The 19,762-nt window shown below is 35.6% G+C and overlaps 1 protein-coding gene across 4 annotated transcripts in view; it reads right to left on the minus strand.

Annotated features, from left to right (window-relative positions):
* Window positions 1–317: 317 nt before the first annotated feature.
* LOC121467564 (troponin C) overlaps window positions 318–19,762 on the minus strand; it is an 81,829-nt gene continuing 62,384 nt past the window's right edge. For 2 of the 4 annotated variants that reach the window (XM_041709536.1, XM_041709425.1), the window contains exons 2-5: window positions 14,339–14,364; window positions 1,069–1,096; window positions 614–1,009; window positions 318–551 (exon numbers count right to left, since the gene is read on the minus strand). In XM_041709536.1, coding sequence (XP_041565470.1) covers window positions 517–551; window positions 614–1,009; window positions 1,069–1,096; window positions 14,339–14,341 — 462 coding nt within the window. In that variant the 5' untranslated portion in view covers window positions 14,342–14,364 and the 3' untranslated portion in view covers window positions 318–516. The remainder of the gene's footprint in view (window positions 552–613; window positions 1,010–1,068; window positions 1,097–14,338; window positions 14,365–19,762) is intronic. The other 2 variants (XM_041709328.1, XM_041709241.1) reach the window with 1 other exon arrangement.

Consider the following 19,762-nt stretch of genomic DNA (forward strand, 5'->3'; position numbering starts at 1 on the left):
CCACTTGTTTATGTCTGCTGTCGTCGGTAAAGGCGTATGAAATGTTTATAACAAGGGGACTGTTGATAACAGGCGTGGGAAATGTTTATGTCTAACGGGAAATGAACTAGAACTATAACAGCAACGCACTGGTACATCGAAACCAGAACACAAGCCCGCCCAAGAAGAAATGACTTACCAGACGGTTAACTTAAAAGCAAATTAACCTGTAAATGGGCATCAGTTAAATTTATAGATTAAAAATTTTAAAACTGCCTAAGGGTGAAGATTCGACAAATAAATAAATGAATGTAAAATTAAAAAAAAAAAAAAACAAATTTGCTAAGTTGGTTCCATTTAATAAAGAAATTATAACAGGGACGTATTTTTAGGATGAATAAATTCATTTAAATGTAAAAATTACTGCGCGTTCACTTATTTATAACAGCTTTAATCATAATATTGTTCAGTGTTCGATAAAAGTTGCTGTTCCATTTTCAAGAATAATTTTGAGAAGGTATTCCGTGGACAAGTTTTTTAGTCATCGCCACCAGTCATTACTTCCATGAATTCTATAATTTAAAAAGTATTCTTAAGAAATCTTAAACAAACCAAAATGTTTGAGATTGTATACCATCAAAGTCAACTGTTCCTGATCCATCTGAATCGATTTCCTCAATCATCATATCTAGATCGTCATTAGTTAATTTATCATCTAGTTCTCTTAGAATTTCGCGAAGAACTCCTGTAGTGATATAGCCATTTCCTTCTTTATCGTAAAGGCGAAAAGCTTCTTTCAGTTCAGCCATCATAGCTTCGGCGTCTTCTTCCACAAGAAATCGGGCGGCCAGTGTAGTGAATTCTTCAAATTCAATTTGACCTGATCCATCTTCATCGACTTCAGCAATAATGTCAGCAAGAGTAGCATCGTCAAGTTGGTGACCCAGCATACTTAGAATAGTACCAACCATGGCCGTATTGATGTAACCATTTTTTTCTGGATCAAAAGCATTAAATGCATTGCGTAGTACTATAAGAAAAATAATTCTTCAAACTTAAACAATTGCTTAATTTATTTCAGTTACTTACAAGCAGTTTGTTCTTTAGTCAGTTCATCCTATACAAAGAAAAAAATAAAACTTTTTTACTAGGCAAGAAAAATAATATTGGTTAATGATTTTGAAAAGAAGGAGCAAACTCCTAAATTTTCCGTTCAAATATTTAATCAATCGTTGCCATCTGCCAAGCTGAAGAGCCAAAATTACAAGCTAACAGCGTGCACTACCCCACCCTCGTGACAAGTTTTTCAAACTTAGATGCTTAAACTAGAAAATGTTTGGTGTCTCGCTAAACATATACTATAAAATACATATGTTACCCAATAACTATCCTCTACCATGTTCCAGAGCGGCATAACATAGTTTTGGGATTTGTTGTCGTTAGAGTGGGCTTGGACACATTTTAAAATAAACTTGCACTGCATAGGTATAACTTGAATCTTTTAGTTAAATTCCAAGCTTTTGCCTTTTATAGTTTACAAGATCTCGACGTTGAAGCAGACGAACAGACAGATGGACATGGCTAGATTGACTCTGCTAATGATACCAAGAATGTATATGCCTTATACGGTTTCAAATCACTTCCCTCAACTTTTTACATGCTTTCAACGAATATAGTTTACGATAAAAGTCATATTCATGAGCTTATGAAACTTTTTAATGCTCAGCAGGTGTTCAGACGAACACTGATAAATATTATGTCTAAGTTTTAATGAGCTCTGCACATGTCATGTAGAACTGTGTAATTCGATCAATAGCCATAATTTACGATCTGGGACCCGACAAGGGTTTTGTTTTTCAAATGCACTTGTAATCTGTAACAGCAGGCCACTTGAGCTATCTAATACCGAGAGTTCTTGTGCGGGGGGCAAAATAAATAACTCCCCCGCCCAGACTAAAAGATTAGGTCTCTGCGTAGACCATAGCTAAGATTAGAATAAGATTTTCACATAAGTTTCTTGTCAAGAAGTTTTAAATAAAATGAAAATGAATGAGTTTCAATACAGAACTCAAACAAAAAGGTTGTATTTATTTACTATCCTTAACATTTTGGTCCTACGAGCAACTCTACAGTTTTCCCCCACCAGTGGTAAGAGACTTAGAGGAAAGCCAGCACCTTAATTGACTCTTGTTTTCCCCTTTATGGTAAGAAACAGAGTATAAATTTAAAAGCAAAAGTACAAATAAGAGTCCTTATTGCTTAAAGCAATTTTCAAAAATAATAAAAAAATAAAAAATTTTTTGTGAAATTGTGGTTGAGAAACCGACAAGTTAAATTAAAAAAAATATATAATAATTTGTCTTCGAACAATTTTATTTTGAGGCGTTTTGGGGCCTTACAAAAAAAAAAAAGTGATTAATTAAAATCAGGCGTATTCGAGGCCACACATCGAAAAAGTAAAAAAAAAAAGTACATATATATTTAAACTATCAGTGACAAAAAACAAATATTAAAAAAAAAACCCAATCTTAACTGTTCAAAAATAAATAAATAAAAAGATTTAAAAAAAAAAAACCTTAAATCATCTTTAAAAACAACAACGAAAACCCTCAAAGAGACGACAACTGAAGGAAGGCCAGCAGGATCAACAACAGGAGCGGCAACAGAGACAAGGACAACGGCAGCAGCAGCAACAACGACCATCAGCAACAACAACCGCAACAAGAAGCGCATCAGCAATAACAGCATCAGCTAAAACAACTACAACGGCTACAACGGCAGTGACGACAACAAAGACACCAGCTAAGTTAATCTTAAAATTTATTTTAATAAGTTCCGAGCATTTTAATATTAAGAAAAGATAAATCCGTTCAGACGCTCTTGAGTTTTAGCAAAACTAACGAACAGCAATTTATTTTTATATATATACATATACAAAACTAAAGTCAAAACCATGTTGTCCACTGAAACTATTGCCTTAATAAAAAGGCAAGTAGAAATTACAAAACTAATTCATACCCTTAAAGAGCTACCTAGTCTATCATTCGAATATTTGAAACAGTATGAGGAATTAAGGTCCGAATGTGTTCAAAATCATTCGGTTTTGGTTCAAATTGGAGTAGTCGATCATGACTACTTCAAGAAGAACCATTATGAGAAAATGATGATAGGGTTTTAAACAAAGCTGACGAAGTTCACTTAGAGGCCAGTAGTTCTAAAGTTGTCAATAAATTAGATAGGGCAATAGTACAGGTACGGCAATACTTAAAAGAAACTTTTGAAGACATTAAGCTAGATAATGTTTGAACTTTTGAGATTAGAGTCCAGAAATTAGAATTTTATTGGACAAAAATAGTAGGTCTTAAACAAGTCGACCAAGTAGATGTCACTGATATGGGTTATGACGAGGAGTTGAACGAGTTAGAGTTCGACATCTCGTCAATAACCAACACAATGAAAAAAAAAATCGAACAAATTGTGCCCGGAAAGGTTAACGTTGGAAATCACAAAATTGATGATTTGCCAACGTTACCTAAAATTCAGGTACCCACGTTCTATGGAGATTCCAAAGACTGGGACCTGTTTTATGAGTTTTTTAATGAACTCATTCATTTAAGAGAGGATCTAAGTCCTTCTTTTAAGTTCAGTTACCTTAAGATCTCACTTAAGGGAGAAGCCAGAAATGTGGTTTCTCACTTATTGTTGGGATCTGGGGAGAATTATGAGGCCGCTTGGGAGTTATTAACCAACCAATTAAACCGCATTCTGGATCTTCAAATCGTAAATGTTGATTCAGTTAGGCAACTAAAAATATTTATTGACACGATTAACGAGTCAATACATATGATAAAATTGAAGGCACAAAATATTCTGATGAAGTGGATATTATGTTTGCACACATAATAATTAGGAAGTTTAACAAAGAAGCTCTTCAACTATATGAGAGCCATGTTAAAAAAACTAAGAGATTCAAGCGTTATCGGACGTCATTGAATTTTTAGAGCAACGGCTAAGTTCGATAAGCTCAGTTCAGGATGAAAAGCCTGTAAAAAAAAATATATAGTAGCAATATAAGAGAATTAGCTATTAATAATTGTCCCATATGTAAAATTTCGGGACATTTTATATTCCAGTGTCAGAAATTTAAGGCTTTAAATCCATCAGAAAGGATGGAAAAAGTAAAAAATGCCCATTTGTGTTTCAAATGTCTGAAACACTCATTTAATAAAAAATGTCAAAGCGACATTTCATGTTCTATTTGCAAGAAAAATCACCACAGCATGCTACATCTAAATTATAACGTTAACCAAAAATTAGAAAAGGTTAACACTTGCAGGACATCCGAACAGGCGTTGCTTGCTACAGCACGCGTTCAAATAAAATCCTCGAATGGAGGGTTTGAAAATTTCAGAGCTTTGATTGACAGTGGTTCTCAAAGCACCATAATTTCTGAAAAATCTGTGCAGATTCTAAAATTACAAAAAATTCGATCTCAAACAGAGATCAGTGGAGTATCCTCCACAGGAAAGTGCATCTCGAAGCACAAAATTCATCTTTCAATTAAATGTAATGCTTCCCAAAAAATTTTAAAAGTTGAAGCATTAGTACTCCCAAAACTTATGAGGGCTCTCCCAGCCCGCAAAGTTAATGTTGACAAAACAAAATGGGAAAAATATAATTTGGCCGATCCCGACTTTAATAAGCCGGGGCGTGTAGATCTAATTATTGGAGCAGATCTATATACTGACATTCTACAGAGTGGAGTGGTCAAAATAAATGGCCTCCTCGGCCAAAAAACCGATTTCGGGTGGATTATCTCTGGATGTAAAAAATCAAAGGAACAGAAGACAATTGTAGCAACCACCATAGAATTAAAAGATATGGATCGGTATTGGGAAGTAGAGGATGAAGATAAAAATGATATCGAATCTGAAATATGTGAAAATAATTTCAAAAAAAAGATAGATTCAGATGGGCGATACATTGCGTCAATTCCATTTAAAGATGATGTCACCTTAGGGAATTCAAAAAAACAAGCGATGGCTCGTTTCATGAATCTGGAGAAAAAATTAAAAAGAAACGAGAAACTAAGGGCAGACTACACTAATTTCATTAATGAATATATGAATTTAGGACATATGGTCGAAGTGCAGAATGAAGGTAAGTATTTCTTACCGCAACAAGCCGTGATCAGAGATTCGAGCGTGACGACCAAATTAAGAGTAATTTTTGACGCTTCAGCAAAAACTACTAATAACAAAAGTTTGAACGATATAATGTGGGTTGGTCCACGAGTTCAAAAGGATATTTTTGACATTATCGTTAAATGGAGAAAATGGCAATACCAGTACATTTTATGGAGAAACTCTCCAGATGTAAAAATAAAAAATTATAAATTGGCAACAGTCACATATGGTACTGCATCCACACCATATTTAGCTGCCAGAGTTCTGGTAGATATTACTGATAAATGTAATAATAATATTTATTCGGATAACGGAACTAATTTCGTAGGAGCCTCAAGAAAATTAGATCAAGATTTAGTTAAAGCAATCAAGGAAAATACAATGATTGCCGCGCAGCTCGAAAAAGATAGAATTGATTGGCATTTTATCCCCCCGGCAGGACCTCACTTCGGAGGTATTTGGGAAGCTGGAGTTAAATCCATGAAATACCATCTGAAACGGGTAATCGGGGAAAATAGTCTGACATACGAAGAAATGTCAACACTTTTATGTCAGATAGAAGCATGCTTAAATTCAAGATCATTGTATACCCATGAAAATGAAATTGATCAAGATGAAGTCCTAACACCAGGACATTTCTTGATTGGTAGACCACCGCTAGAAATAGTTGAACCAATTGAAAATGAGAAAATTGGGAATTTAGACAGGTGGAAACTAATCCAGAAAAATAAAAGAGATTTCTGGGTTAAGTGGAAAGAGGAGTATTTACATACTCTGCAACAGAGGCTCAAGTGGAAGAGAGACAGTCCTAATATAGAAGAGGGACAAATTGTGTTATTAAAAGATGAGAATACTCATCCAGCCAGATGGCCAATAGGTAAAGTAGAAAGGATCCACAAGGGCAAAGATGAAAAGGTCAGAGTGGTAGAAATAAAAATAAAAGATGGATTTGTAACTAGACCAATCACTAAAATTTGTCCTTTAGAAGGAATTAAGTCTGTGGACAAAGTTGAATCTGACCCTGAAGAAACAAAACCTGAAAGACGAACAAGAGGTACATCGAAAATATCGAAACTTTCTTTTTTAATGGCTTTGTTATTATGTATATTGTGTCAATTTTCTTATGCTTCAGCTAAAGTTGATCAGCCAAAATATACAATTGAGAAAATAAACAAAACTTCGGCTATATATCTAGATCCAATGGGTGACGTAGAGATTGTAGCCTCCTCTTGGAATTTAAATATATTTTATAATATGGACGCTTATTTCGAGATGATTAAAAAAGGTAAAGATTTAATCCCAAAAATGAGAGTAATTTGCGAAAGGCTTCTTAGTTTTGAGGATCAGTGTCTTTTAGTTCGTAATAACACAGAAAGACAGATCTCAGACTTAGAAGAAAATAATAAACTTTTTATGGCTCAGGGGAAATCAAGAAATAAACGAGCTCCGTTTGGATTTATGGGATCGCTTTATCACATTTTATTTGGGATAATGGATGAAGACGACAGGATACAAATGGAGGACAATATGAAAAACTTATTAAGCAATCAACATAATCTTAATGAGTTAAGTAGGAAACAAACTTCCTTCCTACGACTAATATTTTGAAAAGAACTACTGAAGAAGTTAATTTAAAATTTAAAGGAATGAATAAAAGAATTGAGAACATGACGGCGGTATTGCAGGAATCTTATTATGTGTACAAGGAGTCCATCAACTTTTTCATGATAACAAAACAATTAAGTAACATTATAGATGAATGCGAAAAGATTCAATCCGGAGTCATAAGCCTGTTAATTGACATCAATCATGGTCGACTTAATACACATATATATTGAAACCTAGTCAGTTGAAAAGTGAGATTTCCCAAATAAAAGACAGTTTGTCAGAGAATTTAATTCTGCCAGGAAAAAGAACAGGTACAGAATTAAAAGAGGTTTATACTTTACTCACGGCTAGGGGGTTGGTTATTTGTAAAAAGTTAATTATCAATGCAAAAATACCTTTGTTTGGAAGACATGCTTCGGTGCTTTATAAAATTATCCCAGTACCAGTTAGGCTAGATGAACGTATGATTACAATACATGTCGATTCTCAGTACTTAGTTTACAATTTTGAAATAGATGCTTATCACCTCATGACAGAACCAACCATTAATAAGTGTCAAAAATGGCAATCTAATAAAAGGGTTTGTGAGGGAAGTTGGCCTTGGAGTAGTGCTAACGATAATAGTTGTGAGCTTAAGCCTCTCAAACCAAATAAGCAATCAGATTGCAAATATAAATCAGTGATTGAGAGTAAATCATATTGGGTCGAGTAAGAAAGAAAGAGCAGTTGGCTTTTTAAGGTTCAGAACCATTCTAAGGCTAGAATTCAGTGCAGCAACTCGAAAATAGAAAGAGTGGATTTACCTGAGCAAGGAATATTAACGCTAAAGTCAGATTGTACTGCTCGAACTGATGACAAAGTACTAGTTGCCCAACACAGTATTCAGCTAGAAGATCAGGGAACATTTTCTGTGTCTTATATTGGAGAGGTTAATGATGTACCGAAGATAGTTTGGAACCTGCTCGATTTGCCCTTAATAAATCATACTGATGAAATCAATCGATTAACACAAGAAATACAATATTTAAAGACTCACAAGTTAGAATTAAAAGAATTAGACTTCCATCATGTAACTGGACATGCTTCTTTAATTTTGGCAATTATTATAATACTTGTATTAACTGTATATTTTATAAGAAAAATAAATGTACGAAGGCAATTACAAGCCATTGCTATACCAAACGGCATAATTAATGTTTAATCAATTTATGTTATAAATAAATTATGTTAAAGAATGTTTTGATTAAAAATAAATAAATTAAAGATTCAAATTTTATAATCCTAAAACATAAGTCATTTCAAGCCGTGCAAGGTGTTAAATTTATAATGCAAAATAAAATATATCGAATAAATACAGTCCACTAATTTTATATTGCAATTGAATCAATTATGTAATTACAACACATACACCACAGTTTGCCGGCCCTTGCCAGAATGTTCAGACGAACACTGCTAAATATTATGTCTAAGATTTAAAGAGCTCTGCACATGTCATGTAGAACTGTGTAATTCGATCAAGAGCCATAATTTACGATCTGGGACCCGACAAGGGTTCAGTTTTTCAAATGCACTTGTAATCTGTAACAGCAGGCCACTTGAGCTATCTAATACCGAGAGTTCTTGTGCGGGGGGCAAAATAAATAACTCCCCCGCCCAGACTAAAAGATTAGGTCTCTGCGTAGACCATAGCTAAGATTAGAATAAGATTTTCACATAAGTTTCTTGTCAAGAAGTTTTAAATAAAATGAAACAGTTTCAAAACAGAACTCAAACAAAAAGGTTGTATTTATTTACTATCCTGAACAGCAGGATATCCGTAGACGAGGAAGAGAAGCTTATGATCTTGTCTTACGCGATTGCTGATGAGACTCCACAATTGCATAGAAAAAAAGAAAAATCCCCATGAATAGGGGCGGTTTTTTCCTGCCAGAGGTCCTGCAATAAGGCAGGATTTGCAGCACGTGAGTAAACATACCGGTACCATCGGCTACGCCACCGCCTAAACCTCCAAGTATTAGTAGACCCCCAAACAGCCAAATGGAAGTCCTATCGTCAAATTCGAAGAAGTGGGAACTTGCTGCATTTACCTATAGTTTTTCACAATTTGTTTATACAATGATATCGAAGTAAAATGATGTTATATATGTGGGGTGTGTCTGCTTTAAGGAGCAAGCATGCCATACGTTTACCCTAGACAACAACCTTTAAGCTGAACGAGAACTACGAAAGATGTGCGATCCAAAAGTAAAGACGAAAGACGAGAAGACTACAAACTGAAATTAAAGACGAACGACGAGGATGAGCAAAAAGCGAGAGTTGGCTTTATGCAGACGACGAGAAGACGGGGAGTTGAGTTCGAGCCTTTGACGAGAGCGGTTGCAAGACGATAACCAAGGACGTGAAGACGAGAGAGCTTGTTCAATTTAAATTTTGATAAAGTGTATTTCTATTTCTAATACTTAATAATTAATCAATAAACAATAATAAACTAAAATCCCACATTTGGGGGCTCGTCCGGGATTATGTGGATAAGTGGATAAGTGACTAGTGAAAACCTGAAAAAAAAAAAAACCATGTGTGTGGTTCGATCTGCGTAAACTTCTAGAACTTTATTTCGTCGCTGTAATTTTGCTTTTTTTTAACAAACATGAGCCGTTTGAATGATTTCATAAGTGAAAATTTGCGCAGCAGCAGAAAAGAGAACATTGTTGCTTTGCACAAATACGTGTTCGAAAGAGCGGGAGATCGAAACAACCGCCAAAGACTTCGAGACTTTTCCGGATTCGATTTTGATGAGACCTCGGAAAATTATCAGGCGAAAGTAAGCTATATACAGCAACATCTAAGCGAACGGGACTTAGCATCGATCTGCAATGTTTTAAACATAACGTACAACGTTGATGACGTAGGACTTCACATATTTCGCAATCTGTTGCAAAATAGGCTTCTTGCACACAACCAAATCGACTCATCAGACGACGAAGACGAGGATGTCGATGTGTTTGAGAGCGGAAGAAGTACAAGAATCGACATGACTGAGGAAGAAAACAGAACGAAAAATGCGCGAATTTCTGCGAATAGTGCGAATCAAGAACCGAAAACTTTTTGCAAAGACCTGGCAATGCCGCGTTTCGCCTTTAGCTTCCGCGATTTAGAAGACTCAATTCGTTTTTTCGACGGTACTAACTCAATATCTATTGAATCGTGGTTAACTGAGTTTGAAGAACAGGCCGAGATCATGTGCTGGAATGAGGTGCAAAAGTTAATATTCGCGAAAAAATCTTTGAAAGGAACTGCAAAACTCTTTGTAATGAGTGAGAGAGGACTAAGCACTTGGAAAGCTCTTAAAACTTCTCTCTTAAATGAGTTTAAAACTGTAGTAAGCAGCAAGCAAATACACGAACAGCTAAGCAAAAGTAAACGCGATAAAGAAGAGTGTAGTTTCGCTTACCTGTACCGAATGAAGGAGATGGCCATTCGTGGTGAAATTAGTGATTCAGTTTTAATACAGTACGTAATCGATGGCATAGACGATCATCCAATTGACAAAACACTTCTATACGGTGCCAGAAATTTGAGTGAGTTCAAAGAGAAGTTAAAAAGTTACGTCACAAAAAACGAAAGAGAAAAGGTGTACGACCGTGAGAAACCCAAGCGTAGTGAGGAAATGTTTCACAGCAAGAAAGGTGCAACAGTGAACAAGAACTTTAAAAAAGAGGTTACCTGTTATAATTGTGGTGAAAAAGGACACGTTTCAAATAATTGCAAAAACAAAGAACGAGGTACAAAATGCTTTAAGTGTAACCAGTACGGACATATTTCACGCAATTGTGACCAGAATGCAAAAGCTGAGAACAGTAAAGTGAACACGCATAGAGTGCAGTCGAAGAGCAGTTTTACAAGCAAGGAAATTACTATTGCTAACAAAAAGTGCGTGGCTCTCTTCGACACCGGTAGCAAGTTCAGTCTTGTCCGCGAAGACTTGTATGACGAAATTCGACGTCCGAAGCTGCAAAACTGTAGTGTATCTCTAATTGGTTTCGGGAGTGAGCGCGAAGCAAGCAAAATAAATCCTATTGGACATTTCAAAGAGACCATTCAAATTGACAAGGAATCGTTCCTTTTAGATTTTTATGTGGTTCCAATCGGTTGCATGGACTTCAAATTGATTGTTGGTGAGGAACTTTGCTTACATGCTGAGATTATTTTCAATCGTGACGGTTTGCAAGTGCGTAAAATGCCCAGTGACGACGAACAAAAAAACGATTTCGCAAACGTAATGCAAATTGATATGGCTGAAAACAATAGTGAACTTAATATTAACGAGCAAGCCAGTGCGTTCGCGAAAGCCGAAGTTCACAAAATAGTTACCAACTACAAGCCGCTTCACACAAAAACAACTAAAATCGAGATGCGCATAGTTCTAAAGGACGATACGCCAATTTTTGCCAGACCAAGACGATTGCCGTTTGCTAAGGCGCGCCTAGTAGAAGAGCAAGTAGAAGAATGGCTACAAAATGGAATCATCGAAGAGTCTGACTCCGAGTTCACAAGCCCCGTAGTAATGGTAAAAAAACGGGACGGCTCTCCACGACTCTGCGTTGATTTTCGAAGGATCAATAAGGTAATCGTTAAAGACCATTTTCCCCTACCTCTTATTGATGATCAACTAGACCGTCTACAAGATGCAAAGATTTTCCACACGATCGACTTGAAGAACAGATTTTTCCATGTTCCTGTCTCAGAGTCAAGCCGAAAATTTACGTCCTTTGTCACTCAAAGTGGACAATATCAGTTCCTGAAGGTGCCCTTTGGCCTTTCGAATTCGCCTGGCGTTTTCCAGCGTCACGTTAACGCTATTTTTCGGCAGCTGACTCGCAAAGGCATTGCTTTGCCATACATCGATGACGTCATCATACCGGCTTTGAACGAAGAAAATGCAGTACTCAATCTGAAGGAGGTTATTGACACCTGTGCAGAGTATGGTCTTGAGCTGAATCTTAAAAAATGTCATTTTCTAAAAACGCGAGTACAATTCCTTGGCCATATCATTGAAAACCAAAAGATTTATCCAACACCAGAGAAGATTGAGGCTGTGTCTAAATTTAAATCTCCGCAAACTTTGAAGCAGCTGGAAAGTTTTTTGGGACTTACAGGCTATTTTCGGAAATTCATTCGAGACTATGCTATTATATCTAAACCCCTTACGGACCTGACTAAGAACAATACCAAATTTTTTATGGGTCCGAAAGAAGAAATGTCCGTTAACAATCTCAAGAAGATATTGACAGCAAATCCAGTTCTGAGCATCTACAATCAGAAACTCGAGACTGAAGTACACACCGATGCTTCCATTGATGGATTTGGGGCAATCCTTTTGCAGAAATCCTTAGACGACGGTCAGATGCATCCAGTACATTTTATGAGCAAGAAAACCACTGAAGCTCAACGAAAATATACCAGTTACGAACTTGAGATTCTTGCAGTCATTGAAGCACTAACCAAGTTTAAAGTTTACTTGCTGGGGATCCACTTTAAAATAATAACCGACTGCAACGCTTTTACAAAAACTTTGGACAAACAAAATCTTTGCACAAGAGTCGCTCGCTGGGTCCTATTTTTACAAGAGTATGACTATGAGGTAGAACATCGATCTGGAACTCGTATGAAACACGTGGACGCCTTGAGCCGTTACCCAGTCATGACAATTGTTGACCAAAGTTTATCATTAGGTATTCTAAAAGCGCAGGAGCAAGATGAACATCTCAGAGCGATACTTGATATTCTCAACGACGGAAAAGAAGCCTACAATGACTATTTTTTAAAGGGTGGCATTCTTCACAAATTAGTCAGTGACGTTGAGTTAGTTGTGGTACCGAGAGACATGCAAAGGCAAATCATAACAAGAGCTCATGAGCAGGGTCATTTTGCGTCAAAGAAAGTTAAGGATCTGATCAGAACGGAGTACTACATTCCAGGTCTTGAGGAAAAAATTCAGAAGGTCATAGATTGCTGCATTCCATGTATTCTGAGCAATCGCAAAAGGGTAAACAAGAAGGACTACTGCACCCTCTGGACAAAGGAGACGTTCCTCTACACACCTTTCATATCGACTTTTTAGGTCCGTTAGACTCAACCAACAAGGATTACAAGCATATCCTAGCAGTAATTGATTCCTTTACAAAGTTCTGCTGGTTGTACCCGACTAAGTCGACTTCATCGAACAAAGTAATCCAAAAACTGCGTAGCCAGAGTGCAGTATTTGGAAACCCTACAATCATCATCTCGGATAGAGGATCCGCATTTTCTTCGCAGGACTTCTTAAAATATTGCGACGAGGAAAACATTAAACCCATCAAGTCGACCACAGGACTTCCACGCGTGAATGGGCAAGTCGAGAGATTGAACGCCACTATAATTTCAGTCCTCTCGAAATTAAGCATCGACGAACCAACAAAGTGGTACAAGCACGTCAACAAAGTACAGCAGGCGATAAACTCTACATTTTCTAGATCCATCGCCACAACGCCGTTCGAGCTTCTAGTAGGTACCAAAATGCGTACAAAGGAGGACATCAAGCTCCAAGACTTGATAAACAAGGAGGCGATTTCAGCATTTAACGACGAGCGAAGTGATTTGAGAGTTAAAGCTAAAACTCAAATCTCGAAGGTACAAGATGAAAACAGAAAATCCTATAACCTGCGTCGCAAGCAAGCTAATAAGTACGATGTTGGTGACATTGTCGCTATTAAAAGGACTCAATTTGGCAGCGGCCTAAAGCTGAAACCAAAATTTTTGGGCCCGTATAAAATTATCAAATCAAAAGGCAATAACTCCTACGATGTGCAGAAGATCGGCAATTTTGATGGTCCAATTAATTCTTCGACTTGTGCCAAGTATTTGAAGCGCTGGTCAACACCTGATGAAGACGACGATGCATTCGAGGCGAAAGCATAGCAGGATGGCCGAATGTGGGGTGTGTCTGCTTTAAGGAGCAAGCATGCCATACGTTTACCCTAGACAACAACCTTTAAGCTGAACGAGAACTACGAAAGATGTGCGATCCAAAAGTAAAGACGAAAGACGAGAAGACTACAAACTGAAATTAAAGACGAACGACGAGGATGAGCAAAAAGCGAGAGTTGGCTTTATGCAGACGACGAGAAGACGGGGAGTTGAGTTCGAGCCTTTGACGAGAGCGGTTGCAAGACGATAACCAAGGACGTGAAGACGAGAGAGCTTGTTCAATTTAAATTTTGATAAAGTGTATTTCTATTTCTAATACTTAATAATTAATCAATAAACAATAATAAACTAAAATCCCACATATATATATAAAGGGATATAAAATCCGATAAATAGATTTGATCTATATATAGAGGTTAATCTCAACTTGGCTTTTATTAGTTTAGAAAAATTTTCGAGCTATATATACTTTTATTTTTGGATAAAGTAGAAGTTGAAATTTTTTTATTAAAATTTATCTTCTGATGATGATGTGGGATACATGTCAGAAATTGACCTGGAACACCCTCTAGATAGACATGACTCATATAATACATTACCATTCTGTCCAGAAAATAAAGTCCCCCTGCGAAGAAAAGCAGACAACATTTTTTGCTGAATAACCAAACCAAAAAGAATACATTATACATTTAAAACAACTTCAAAATCGAGTTTTGCCTTTCAAACATTCATGTTGTTTAAAATCTTATATTGATTTAAATACTGGAAAAAAAAATAGCCGAAAATGATTTTGGAATGTAGTCTCTGTAAAAGACTAAAGCGTTGAAATATTTGGTACAGATTTAGCGGCTATTGCGCTCGACAAACCAATATACATAGGAGTTGCTGTGTTAGAATAATCAAAGTTGCTCATAAGTTAAGTTTATTATAATCACAATGGACGACAGTACATGTAGTGACGATACGCACCAAGAGCGTGTGCATAGAAGACTACTATATATAGCCGTAGAATTGAAAATCTGCTGGCATGGTCCGATCGTAACAAGTAATACACCAATCAAAAGGTGTCGCTAAATAATAAAGTATTGCATACCAAGACTTTAGGAAAATTAATTGGCTACAAATTATGAAAATTTTATAATAAAATACAAATACAAATATGCTTGGATCTGATGCTCTGTTCAAAAGTGTTTGATACTTTTAATTACTTTTTTTTTAATATTTAAAGAACACAAAATTTTTACGTGTCGTTTGTCAGTTTCAAACAATTTTTGCTTTACAATTCTGGAATAATTTTTTTGTGTTGGGCAGCTCGTAACAAAAAAAGTTTTTGAAATACTAACTTATTTAGCGGGAAATCAATAAAAATGTAACTATTGGGAGCCAAACAACTTTCTCGTTGATTTTTATATCTTTTCGCATGTTATATGGACACCCGTCTGTTTCCACGCAAAGTAGCCTATCAGTTATAAAGCTATTAGTACACCCAGAGAAAAATCGTGGTAAATATTTTCACTTTAAATTAAATATTTTGGGTACTACTTCAACCCTGGACGGTGTGATGATTAATTCAAAGTGTGTTACACTTTTAGTTTTATTTTTAGGTATGGATAAATTTAGTTTTTAATTAAAACACTAAAAAAGCAAACTTCGGCAAGCCGAAGTTCATATACCCTTGCAGCTATTGCAAGAATTAAATACTTTTGAAAACATTAAAATTATGATTTAATTGCGTATATGTTGAAAAACCTTGAAGCTATGATGATTTGCAGCTCAAATATTAGATAGTTATTTTATATATTTTTATTATTTCTATGGGAGCTATGTGATATAGTCGTCCGATTTTGATGAAATTTAAACCGTAATTCTGAAATAATTACCCAATACTATATGTCGAAGAACTAAGAAATTTTAAGAAGAAAATTTAAAAACAGCTAAGTTATAATTTTTGTTTATTTTTTTCCGATTGTTCCTATTGGAGCTATATGATATAGTCGTCCGATTTTGATAAAATCCGGCTCGTTCCGACTTATATACTACCTGCAATAGAAAGACACCTTTTGGGAAAGTTTCATGCAGATCGCTTTAAAACTGAGAGACTAGTTTGCGTAGAAACGGACGGACAGACGGACGGACAGACGGACATGGCTAGATCGACTCTGCCAGTGATGCTGATCAAGAATATATATACTTTATAGGGTCGGAAATATCTCCTTCACTGCGTTGCAAACTTCTGACTGAAATTATAATACCCTCTGCAAGGGTATAAAAAAATAAAAATTTTTAACTTACTCAAAATGTTTATTCAAAAGCATGAACATCATGCCGGACGGGAAGCCATACCCGTCGAAAGTCTTCAAAAACTTATCGATATTGTTAAAACTCCTTTCGCGACATGTAAACGAATATCAACTATGCTAATGATCTTTAATTTTTATAAAAATAAAATAATTTATATTTATTTAAAAAAAAATAATTTATATAAAATAGCTGCAGTGGTATATCTACTTCGGCTTGCCGAAGTTTGCTTCCTTTTTTGTTTTAATTAGTAGTTGTGGTGTGTAGGTTACGCTTTATTTTTTGTGGAGTGCTTCAGTTTAAGTATGCTATACCAGTTTTAAGATGGGCGATGAACCCAAGAATTATCAGAGACTAGCAGCCATGCAATGATAAACATCTTAGTAATCGCCATAAGGGGCTTAACGTATGTCACATCAATGCCCAAAGTATAACTAAGAAAATTGATGAATTTAGAAATATGTTTGTACAATCCAATGTGGATGTCGTTTGTGTTTCAGAATCATGGTTTGGCCCGGGTATGTCTAATCTTATTTTTGAGTGTTGTGGATATAATTTATTATTATTATTATATCTGAGCGTGATGGCCATGGAGGGGGAGTTTCAATTTATATTCATAAAAGACTGATCACAAAGTTTATTTGTAGCCAATAGGATGGCAGCGCTATTGAGTACGTATTCTTTCAAATTACAAGTGCTAAAACTGCATCAAAAATCTTAATTGGCTGTCTGTACAGACCAAATAGAGCTTTTCCCTACTCTGATGTAATGATCTGTTGGCAAGTTTAAGTCTGCAATACCCTGCAACATGTTAATCGGGCATCACCTCTCGGATAAGTTGGCAGCACTAGGACTGCAATTAGTTAACTCCAGACACGCGACCCATTTCTCAAATACCACTGAAACATTATTGGACGTATTTTTTGTTAATGACAACTCCAAGTTCCCTTTATATGATCAAATTTCAGTTCCGGCTCAAAGCATGCCCTCATATTTCTAACGTACAATCTTGACATTCAGTATAATAACCTTTCCATAGTTTATAGGGACTTTAAAAACATAGATATGACCAATCTGTCAACTGAGTTTTATTATTTTATTACAATTGGAACTTAATTTACTCCATGTCCACGGTCGACTCTCAGCTTGACAAATTCCAATCCAAAATTGTCCAAATTTTTAATAGTTTAGATCCCTTTCGTAAGAAGTCCTTCATACCCACAACAAGCAATCCTGGTTTGACAATAGAATTAATAATATTATAAAGATGAGAAACGTGGCATACAAAAAGTGGAAGCGATTTAGGACGAATGTTCATACGTCAATAACTCACGCTAAAAAAAATACATTTCAGGTCAAAATTCGACGAAGCTGTTAATAACTTGGTTAGTCTTGAAACCCCTATGAATAGGGAGGAAACCCAACACCCATCAGCCACACATTGATGTTGACAGCCTCAATAATATCTTTGTTAATGTCCCAGTACCTGAATCAGTTTCTAACTCGTACCTGAACATGACTACTTTAGCCAACTGTGATAATAGGTTTAGCTTTTTGACAATATTAAAAGTGAAATCTAACGCCACAGGTTTGGACGATATAAATCCCAAAATTTGAAAAATTCTATTGCCTCAGATATTATTACACAAATATTTAAATCTGCAATTACATTTTTAACATTCCCTGAACTATGGAAAATTACGAAATTAATCCCAAGGGAATGAATGAATAGAGGCCTATAGCAATTCTTCCATATCTCTTTAAAGCCTTTGAGCAAATATTGGCATCCCAGATAATACAAATCATTAAGCAAATCAATTTAATGTACAATTTACAATCTGGTTTTCGCCCCTTCAGAAGCTGCACAACAGCCATAATAAAGATTTTAGAGGATATCAGGAAAAAACTCGATAACAGCCAGGCTACACTATTAAGACTTCTTGATTCTAGCAAATCGCTCGATACTGTTAACCATGCAATTCTCTGCAGTTAATTGACGCGCTTATTTAATTTTTCCGACACCACTATTAAACTTATATCGTCCTACCTAAGTAATCGTCATCAATGTGTAGTGTTCGTTTTTACGCACTACGCGGCGAGTACCGCAAGGATCAGTTCTGGGGCCAATCTTGTATTTAATGTAAAGTACATTGGTAGTTCTCTTTGTCGTATTAATACAACCTGTTCAAATGGGTTATACGACACTACCTTATGTCGACAACGCAATTAACATGGGGTTCACATTCAACTATACCTTTGCCTGGAACGACCACAGAAATAGAGCAGTAGGGAAAACGTGCGGACTTTTGAAGACAACTCCATTAGCCAGCAATATCTTCCACTAAAAATAAGATTATTAGTTTCCAAGACTTATTTAACTCCATGGATTCTGCCAGCTTAAGAAAAATGAATGGAGCATTTAATAGCATCGGACGATATTTATTTAAGCTGAGACCCCGTGACCATTTTTCTGAATACGCAAATAAAATTTATAATTTGGATTTTAAATCAGTAATAAAGCGCAGAGCTCTGAAAATTGTCCAAAAATTATCCACACTAGGGAACCGTCGTAGCTATTTTCTAAGTTAAGCTTTGGTGCATCTCAAAGAACTAATAATGTAATTGTAAACCGGACCAAGTTGTCCAGTTCAGCAAATCACTTTTTTGTAAATGCGGCTCGTCTCTGGAATCAACTCCCGCACCACATAAAATCAATAAAAAGCGCCCAAACATACAAATTTAGTCAACCGCACACTTTACCACAAACTCTATCTAACTTAACTCAATTTTAACGCAAATTTAAATCTATCTTAATTTTATATTAAAGGAAATTGTAATTTAGAATAAGAATATTGTATCATATCCGTATCATAACAACACGTGACTACCACATTAAACTAAGAGTTTAATTATTCGTAGTGCTAGGATGCAAAAAAAAAACAAGAAAGAAAGAAAACTTCGGCAAGCCGAAGTTCATATACCCTTGCAGCTATTGCAAGAATTAAACATTTTTGAAAACATTAAAATTATAATTTACTTGCGTATAAGTTTAAAAACATTGAAGCTATGATGATTTGCAGCTCAATTATTTGATAGTTATTTTATATATTTTTATTGTTCCTATGGGAGCTATATGATATAGTCGTATGACTTTGATGAAACTCAAACCGTAAATTGGAAATATTTAACCATTACTAAATGTCGAAGAACTAAACAAAAAATTAAAAAACAGAAAAGTTATAATTTTTTTTCATTTATTTCTCCGATTGTTCCTATGGGAGCTATATGATATAGTCGTCCGACTTTGATGAAATTTAAACCGTAAATCGAAAATATTTAACCATTACTAAATGTCGAAGAACTAAACAAAAAATTAAAAAACAGCAAAGTTATAATTTTTTTCAATTATTTTTCCGATTGTTCCTATGGGAGCTATATGCTATAGTCGTCCGATTTTGATGAAATTTAAACCATAATTCTGAAATATTTAACCATTGCTATATGTCGAAGAACTAAACAAAAAATTAAAAAACAGCAAAGTTATAATTTTTTTTCATTTATTTTTCCGATTGTTCCGACTTATATACTACCTGCAATAGAAAGACAACTTTTGGGAAAGTTTCATGCAGATAGCTTTAAAACTGAGAGACTAGTTTGCATATAAACGGACGGACAGACGGACAGACGGACGGACAGACGGACAGACGGACATGGCTAGATCGACT

Source organism: Drosophila elegans, unplaced genomic scaffold (assembly GCF_018152505.1).
Source record: "Drosophila elegans isolate 14027-0461.03 unplaced genomic scaffold, ASM1815250v1 contig_1, whole genome shotgun sequence".
NCBI lineage: Eukaryota > Metazoa > Arthropoda > Insecta > Diptera > Drosophilidae > Drosophila > Drosophila elegans.